Raw genomic sequence first — 9,582 nt, 5'->3', positions numbered from 1 at the left:
GCTGAAATTCAATATAGACAGACAGACAGACAGGCAGACAGATAGACAGACATTTTATTTCAAATCATATAGGCTAAAAAGCCCATGATGACATACATTTGACACAAATACAATAGCGGACAATGTACAAAACAAATATAGTATTTCAATAACACATACTAATATATATGTATTTATAATTGTACAAAAAGATTATATTGTAAGGTTAATAGGTGGATGGCTTTCCGACCCCTATCATACCACTTACGAGGATAATAAACGCGATTACATCCAGGGCCTCAAAAAAGAACTACTGTTGACGTATGCGTATGAGGGAAATTTGCTTCTGCCACCCACGCTTTAAATACAGAATATTGTCTGTCCTAACAATGAGCTTGAAAATAAGTAATGATATATAATGTATTATTAGTCTTATTTGGTGCTAATGATCATCCAATGCACGTGTTTCTGCTAACTGTACTGAAATGTGGGCTGACTATGTCTGATAATAAACCGAAAATTGCAACAAATTGTTACTGAACTGTAAACATGTCGGGAAAATAGAACAAGTGAACGGACGGTTTCATCTGATCAACATCAGACCAGTGACACAAACATATATAGTTACACCCACGCTAAGCGTCGTTTCCTGGATTCTGTATCAATACATAGCTGTTCTCTAACAACCTATCGACATGAATCTGTGGTGGACCTAATGTCTTTCATCACGGATCAATATTTGCCTTGCCTACGGATCGAACTCACGGGTTCATAATCCGTTGATATGCACTGAGCGGGCGAATAACTGTAGTAGTCGAGCAGAAATTAGTGATATTAAAGGTAAAGCTAGGTAAAAAAGTATATGTAATCTTTATTTAACGTCGCATATAATCAAGACAACATGAGTTACGAAGCTCATGTGCGACAAAATAGGTATCCAAGGGATCGAACCTCCGACCTCCCCTTTTCTGCTCCTTTGAAGTCTTTGTCGGTGCTAGCTGGGGCTCTCATGAGCAGATTCTATAAAACCAAGTCCACTTTTCATTTTTTGTCTTGTTTGCGATCTGTGCTTACGAAAGATCTTATAGATTGTCAAAAATTAGAAACAAGCTTTCCATAATCTGCTAGTTGTCATGCAAGATTTTGCAACTAAATGATCGGTTAGGGAATAATCATAGAATGGGTTTATCCTATTTTCAGAAAAAAAAAACGAAAGTCATTGAAACTAGATGCCTGATTTGTGCGTGACACGCAGTCGTGTGAGCTAAATCACGATAATTATTCTAAATTATTGCTTTTTAATTGTAATCCAACGCTTTCCTGTAGGCCTTATTTTCTCGCACTGGTTTTAGAGATTTTAGTGTAACAATCATTCTTGAACAACTTGTACATAATCTCATCTTCCGACATTGCCTGGATTTTAAACTCTTGTCACTGGATTAATTAAATACGTTATTTTAGTTCATGCCTGTCTTTGTTTCACACTAAGGATATTTTTTTATATTATTACATTAGACTGGCTCTAGCCAAGTATGTTGTCCTTTTTAAATACAGTTGTTGTTGTTGTTATCATTATTATTATAAAGGCACAGACCAGATACTAACAGGCGAGCCATGGTATCTGAAGGCCACTCAAAACAGTATGAAAGCACATACGAGCCACGCCATCCTTCAAGTATATACAGATGGAGGAAAGTGACCAGCTGCCATTTTTTTTTTAAATATATCAAAATATTTTGAACATTCTTTTCAGTGCATCACCAAAAGACTATTTGTTTGACACGATTTCAAAATCAGAAATATTGTTTGAAGACAATTCTATTTTTAGCTCTAGCAACGCCCGTTATGACCTGTGGAAGAAGATCAAGTGTCATGGTTTCAAATCTATATATTTTTTAAACTGTTCATTCAAACAAACTAAGAATCAAACATATAAGGCGGGACAGATTCTCATGCATAAAATTATACCAAACATTCAGTACAGGCTAAGTACAAATAAATATAAAACAATAAAACTGATATTGTATTTTGTAAAGTTTTATTTTTATTGTATCAATAAAAGAGCAGATCTTTGAAAGAAATCAGTGAACATGACAGGTATATATATATATATAAAAATCATATTTCCACCTACTTCTAAATTTAGAAATTTAGATAACATAAAACTTCAAAAACAAAATCTTCTGGGTTTTTTTTATAAGTTCATCTTCCAGGTTGTTTCTCTTAAATCGATCTTCACTTCTGTAAAATATCCATTTCAACTATCTCGAAGTAAAATTCTAAATTTCTTGGAATTCGGGATTCCAAGTTCCAAATGTATTTAAAAAACATTTGGGCCGTGCCATGGGAAACCAACATAGTGGGTTTGCGACCAGCATGGATCCAGACCAGCCTGCGCATCCGCGCAGTCTGGTCAGGATCCATGCTGTTCGCTAACAGGTTCTCTAATTGCAATAGGCTTTGAAAGCGAACAGCATGGATCCTGACCAGACTGCGCGTTGGTTTTCCCATGGCACGGCTCATTTGGTACTGTAAAAGCACATATTTTCGCTGGGTCAAAATTTTGTGAATTTGATATCACATGGTTTAATATTCGCTAAATTGTAGAATTGGTATCATACTTGAAATGGAATTATGCTAATGGTGAATATTTATGCACAGATTTATTTTCGTGGGATGTAGGGCCTCGCAAATATAGTGAAAATTAAACCCTCGCGAAAATTTCTGCTTTTACAGTAGTCATATACATGTATCTACGCTCAAGTGAAGGTTGTTTAAGAAATAATATATTGTCGTTGAATAAATGAATCGGATCGTGTTAGAATTCACTGTTTATCAAGTATTCTATCAATATAGCAGTAACAAATTTGATATATAAATAATATGTATCAATGATATGATTGTGTAAGTGACAATTCTGTGGACGGAATGTAATGTATACAGTCATTCTATAACAATAACCATCTATGTAAACTCCATAGCATAACACAATAAGCCAAAGAACTAATACCTATGTATTTAATAGTTCCTTGAATAAATAGAACAATACACATATTGTTAAGTACAAGAAAATGGACACATTTTCTAAATCAAAAAATTTACACATAATACACGAGCCAGGACTTCATTCATTATTAAGGCCATTTCACACGTACACTGAACCTTAATGAACCGATTTGATATATTTTTTTTGTTTCAGAATCCGCTAGGGTTTTCATGTTTACACTGTATTTTGATCCAATTCTCTGGGCAAAAACACGTAAGTTAACCAAGATATGGGAAAAACATGACCTTTTTACATGTTGAGACTGCATTCTGTTACCAAAGTACGATTTTCAATTTGTGTAAGTTTTCTATTCGGTTTTGTTTTAAATTCCAGTACAGTTTCAGCATTATGTAAAATTGCCCAATGATCATAATGCATTCTAATTTTTTTCATTCTGCTTCAATTCAGGGTATATGTAAAATGGGTCTTTAGCAAAAAATCACGGAAACCTGCACCTAAAAATGGACTTAATTCTGAAGATTTATGAATACAGATAAACTGAAAATAAATTGTTCATTGTAAATTTCATCCAAGTTTCTTGAAACATCAAAAAATATAACAATGCATTGAAGTACAGCAAAACAATGAAAAAAGTACATCCTATTTTCTGTTTTCATTTAGTTAAAGGCAACTTTTAACACTAAACCATGTAGGGTTCATCTAAAAGTGATCTAGAACTTGTTTCCCCTTGGAAAAGATACCGTGAAGAAGAGATAAACACTTCAGAAATACTCAAAAAGCTTTTAACGGAATAGCACGAGTAGAACACAAGTCTCAAAGGGGACTGAACTCTGAAACAAACACAGATAACAGAGGCGATTCAAAGGGGAATGGGGAGGATTTGGTTCCAGCGGGGAATTTTTGGACCCACCAAACACACATCCAACCCTTAAAATTGCCCAGAATCCACCCCTAGATAGACTCAGGTTGTAGTTTCATACTGTCTAGTTTTTTATTTGTCCTGTATCCGTGTAGCACTGAATTTCGATTGAACAGGTAAATCAAACTTAATAAATTTTATTTCCTTCTTTGGGTGTGATCTTCCAAGATCCTTAATTAAATCATTTTTTCACATGTCAGGTTACTTGTAGGTTATCTGATTGAAAGTTTTTAATGTTTATTACTATTTAAGCAATGTAATGTAAGGTAATGTATCAGTGATGAATCAATTACATTACAAGCTGTCAATGACACAGACTTTTTCATCTGTCAAACTTTCAATCAAGTAGAACAGGATGAAACAGATTGGTGGGGACTTTTTCCTCATGTTTTGAATTAATATGATTTACACTACTCAAGGTAACCTTAAACCTTTACTCTGCTAAATTTCTAAAATGGACTGGTCTATCATTCAGTTTGGGCAATACCATTTATTTTTCAAAGGGGTGTTCTCTGAAAATTTACTGACTGAATAGCGAACAGCGCTGACCAAGATCAGCCTGCACAGATGTGGTCTGCACTGGTCGCAAAGGCATAATTACTTGCCGCCAGCAGGCTAAAGGTTAATCAAATGCAGATCCAGTTTTATTTACATCTCTTTAATTTCATATTCTTAATGTCTTTGTAATATAATCTACTAAAATGAGTAAAAATTAACGAAAAACAATTTGGTTGTGGGTAGTCTTCTTTTAGTGTTTTGGCAAACACGTGTAATCTCCATGGACACATGTGCAGTTAAATGTTTTTAAAGCTACATGCCATTCTTCCTACTTTCAATGTTGGTACTGACAAGGATAAGGGGAGGTAATAACATAAAATGGTGATCACTGACCAGATTTACGTTACACTGAAAATTCAGTCACATTTTCTAATCTGTTATTTGTTTTTCATTCAACAAGATCAAAGTGGTTGTGGTCTGGGGGAACCTTGTCCGCCTTTGTCAAATAGAGCTGGGGTTGTTGTTGTTGGTGGTGGAGGTGGTGGTGGGAGTGGGGGTGGGGGGAATTTTCTCCTACATCCCTTGAGAACAATCTGGAAATTTTGGCTAAATATATCTGTATTAATTTACTTACACTGACATTTGAGCCATGCCATGAGAAAACCAACATAGTGGCTTTGCGACCAGCATGGATCCAGACCAGCCTGCGCATCCGCGCAGTCTGGTCAGGATCCATGCTGTTCGCTTTTAAAGCCTATTGGAATTGGAGAAACTATTAGCGAACAGCATGGATCCTGACCAGACTGCGCGGATGCGCAGGCTGGTCTAGATCCATGCTGGTCGCAAACCCACTATGTTGGTTTTCTCATGGCACGGCTCATTTATCTTCTACTTACCACAAAAGCAAATGCATTTAAAATTTCAATATTTACTTTTCACAGAATGATAACATAAACAGGTCACATGATAAAACCACAAGAATGCAGTAGTGACTTGTTATCAGTAATGAAATCAATAAATAAACAAACTACAGTTATTTTTACATAAAATAAAATATTTCCCTTCACTGACACACTGACAAGTTACATACTTCTTACAAATATCATTTGTCAAGAGGGTGATATGATGTAACCAGAATTAGTTGTTTTTTTAATTTTTTTTTATTTATGAGCATTTTCTTCTAAATTACCTAAACTAAACTTGAACGTAACAGTAAAACAACCCCTCTACAGACAGTAAAAGTCCAACTTTCTTTTTCATTCTCAGCGAGCTGTTATTTCATACAAATACAGGCATAATTTTGAAATTTACTGATCAGTGACAAAACATCAGATGAAAGTATCTGATGTAAATCGTAACAGGTAATATCACAGATAAGGGAAAAACTTCAATTTTGTTTTGTTTTTTATCAAACATATCTGAATTTTTCAATTTGGTCACAACTCTCAACCACAACTAGAAATGACCTTATTTTGTAAAGGAAGCTTAACCTATAGTCACAATACTTTTTGTGGTCTCTGACTGTGCAAAGCTACAAACATAATGTAATTTCTTAAATATCTGTGCTTTCAGCAATATTCAGTGTCATATTTTGAAGAAAAAGATATAGTTTTTAAAAGAAAAGTAAGTATAAGTAACAAACACTCTTAGCAGGAAACAAATGAAAAATTATTTAGTTATAATCAACTTTAATTTTTTCTTCATTGTATCATCTATTTAACGCTTATAAGTCAATCATGTCCGTTCTAGTTAGTTCTGACAGTTCATAAGTAAATCATTTTTTTTTTCAAAATACAATCTTTCCAAAAAATAGCAAGTAAAAATATTCCTGCTGTAAAATGACAAGGGAAGTAACTCCAGTGAAAATTAATTATAATAATTCTCTTAAAATAAATACAGAACACTTTTAACATCCAGTAGCTCTACAGTACAAGTCTATCATCTTCTAACATAGCCGGGAAGAAAATATGCCTGCTTTAAAATGACAAGGGAAGTAATTCGAGTGAAAATTAATTATAATAATTCTCTTAAAATAAATACAGAACACTTTTAACATCCAGTAGCTCTACAGTACAAGTCTGTCATCTTCTAACATAGCCGGGAAGAAAATATGCCTGCTTTAAAATGACAAGGGAAGTAATTCGAGTGAAAATAAATAATTTTCTTGAAATAGATACAGAACACTTTTAACGTCCAGTAGTTCTACAGTACAAGTCTATCATCTTCTAACATAGCCGGGGGCTGTTCCATATAGCTGTACCCCATTCCTCCCTGTCCTCCACGCCCTGCCTGACGTTCTAGGCACATACGTTTAACTTCCATAATACGTTCAATATCCCGCCACATTTTCATCTGCTGCAACGCCCCCTGTTGGTTCTCTCTGACTCCTTTCTGCTGTTCACGTAAACCCTTGGCTAAATTTTCTTGTTCTTGTATTTTTCTTACATACATTTCCCTATTAAAAGAAAAGAAATAGAAAATTCTGAATTCTAAATTGACCATCAGGTTTCAGGCCTTTTTTAAAACATTTTGGGAATGCCTATAACACAAGTAGAATTGGGAAAATGTCTTCAAAATTTGTCTAAATTGGGAAAATGGAAATGTAAATGATACATATAAAGATATCATTTTTGGATCATATGAGTGGTATGTTGATAACAGTCCAACAGCATACTTTTATCTGTTCTTTACTCTATACACATATCATAGTAGCAAAACTAAAATTTTTAAGCTGAAAACCACATTTTTACATGACATTAATCATTATTACCTCTTTGGCCTACTACGGATGCTTGGTTGTGCAACCAAGACAGATTAAAAGTAAATGAATTTACTCTGTTTTAAAACTTGTCTTTTGGTTCAAAAAGTTCACAATATCCATCAAAATGTAATGTAAATTGTAACACCAGAAATTAAATTTAAATAAAAAGAAATAGTCTACTTTTTAAAAAAATCATAAATTATCAAATGTGTGTGTGTGGGTGGGGGGGGGGTCCAGGTATTATAAAATGTATAAAATAATAAAACATACATTTTTAATGGTTATTCAATTCTATATAAACAGTCTTTTTGTTGTTGACATAAATCTGTTACAGAAAATATGAAAAATGGAACATCATAAATTGTAGCTTACAATGTTTGAACACCTTTAAATGATGTAGCAAAGTACATTTCATTTCACCAAAACACATCCTGTCTACCTATTACACAGCTTTCCCTACGCTAACATATTTTTCATAATATCCAGCAAGAATTCTTTATGTCATAATGAACAAAACTGATTGTTTACCAAAAAGGAAAACATCAACCTATATTTTTCAACCTGCAATTATGTAGGCATATTAGCTAATTATTTTCAATATAACTAATTAAACTAAAAACCACTAGTATTAGAGAGTCTGCCTGACTGTCTCATTAGCCACAAAAAAAATAATCATTCAAATATGATTAAAGGCATATTTCAGAAATAAACACAACATTACATTTTAATTAACAAGACACCATTAAAAAACCTTCAAGGGGCACACCTTATTAAATTAATGTTTTCTTTTCTAAATTATAAGAAAGCACTTTATTTTAAAGAAAGTAAAAAAAAGTAATTCTGAATGTTCAAAGCATTTAGAGTTAAAGTCTTCAACACACTTTTAAATAGTAGTCAACAAAACATGTAAAAAAAGATTTTCAGAAGAATTCTACACCCAACAGAAATAAAAATAGATGTTATATACATAAAAGCTGAACCTGTTTTAGTAGTTACCTGAATTAAGCAGCCACTTGCCTTAAACCCTTATCCTGCTAAATTTCTATAATGAACTTGTCCGTCTTTCAACTTGGACAGTACAATTAACTGTAAAAAGGCGTGTTTACCAAAAAGATACTGGCTGAACAGGTAACAGTGCGGATCATGATCAGACTGCACGGATGTGCAGGCAGTTCATGATCTACACTGGTCACAAAGGCAGAATCAATCATGTCAAGCATGAAAAAGGTTTACAGTCAGCATATGTCCCACAATGACCAACCCGTCATAGGAAGCCATCTGCCTTTAACAGCTAGGTTGTGTAGCTGCTTGAATGACTGCTTAAGACAGGCTGGACTGTGCATTATACTATCTAGATCTAAATAATATTGAATTAAGAAAATTATTATCTTATATATACTGCAAGTTCTTTTTGTTTTCTTTTAAGTATTGATATTCATTTGCAGGTATGTCCCTTTAACAGGAAACTATCAAGATTGATTCTTTAAGTATAGTTTTCCTTTTTGCCCTATATATGTGGTATTTAAGGTGACTTGTGTATATTTTTTCCTGATACTAGTCTTTTTCTGTGTTTATACCTGTAATTTTTCTTCCTGGCTGATATATCATGAGCAGTGTAAGATTTCATTTCCTCTTGTACACGTTTTTCTTGTTTTTCCAGGATTCCCATCATGCAGTGCAGATAATGATACCGAGATTCTTCCTGTGTATTCTCCTCGTGTAATCCTCGTACCTGAATGTAAGACAAAATTATAGTTTTTTAGAATATAGTTAAGAATTATGCTGAAACGACTCAGAATAACTCAAAGTCAGCCTGAAACTTTTGCTAAAAATAGGAAAATGTTCAATTTACCACAACTTTGTTTGTAGCAAATGATTAAAATAATAATGAATGTGTCCTTATGAAACTTTGCTGGGCAGTGTGTAACTACAGATTGAATAATCACGCAAAATTTCATTAAAATCTGTGCCGATTCAAAAGTGATAGAGCAAAAAAGCAAATTTAGCACTTTCATGTCAAAATTTCAGAGGCTGTTGAATACAGGCCAAGCAGAAAAACTGATTTTTGTTTTTGTGTTTTTCTTCCTTAAAGACAGCTAATACTACCTATAGCAGAAGAAAGCGGGTCATGGATCAAGTCAAAATTGCTAATTTCCTAATTACAATTCAGTGAAAAACTTGTTAACTACAGAAAATTGTTTTACACAGGCTTCCCCAAAATGACCACTAAACATACTTGACATGTGAATTATGGCAGATATACATTAACCATACCTTGTGTTTGCAATGTTACATCTTACAGGAAAATGGGAAGTGTGACCTCTGTCTGTATGTATAATTGGAAACTAAGACAAAATGCATCATAGCTACGAGAACTATGAATCATCAAATATTCTATTTCTATGTACATATACACAC

At 33.6% G+C, this 9,582-nt stretch overlaps 1 protein-coding gene across 1 annotated transcript in view; it reads right to left on the bottom strand.

The window, feature by feature from the left end:
• Positions 1-2,000: 2,000 nt before the first annotated feature.
• The window catches only part of LOC123555066 (intraflagellar transport protein 81 homolog), a 28,341-nt gene continuing 20,759 nt past the window's right edge, over positions 2,001-9,582 (bottom strand). Inside the window, exons 15-16 of the mRNA XM_045345613.2 lie at positions 8,742-8,896; positions 2,001-6,858 (exon numbers count right to left, since the gene is read on the bottom strand). Of these exons, the coding sequence (XP_045201548.1) occupies positions 6,606-6,858; positions 8,742-8,896 (408 nt within the window). The 3' untranslated portion in view covers positions 2,001-6,605. The remainder of the gene's footprint in view (positions 6,859-8,741; positions 8,897-9,582) is intronic.

The sequence above is a fragment of the Mercenaria mercenaria genome, chromosome 7 (genome assembly GCF_021730395.1).
Source record: "Mercenaria mercenaria strain notata chromosome 7, MADL_Memer_1, whole genome shotgun sequence".
In the NCBI taxonomy this organism is placed as follows: Eukaryota; Metazoa; Mollusca; class Bivalvia; order Venerida; family Veneridae; genus Mercenaria; species Mercenaria mercenaria.
Note: the sequence above shows the minus strand (reverse complement) of the source record. Positions and strands in the feature narration are given on the sequence as shown.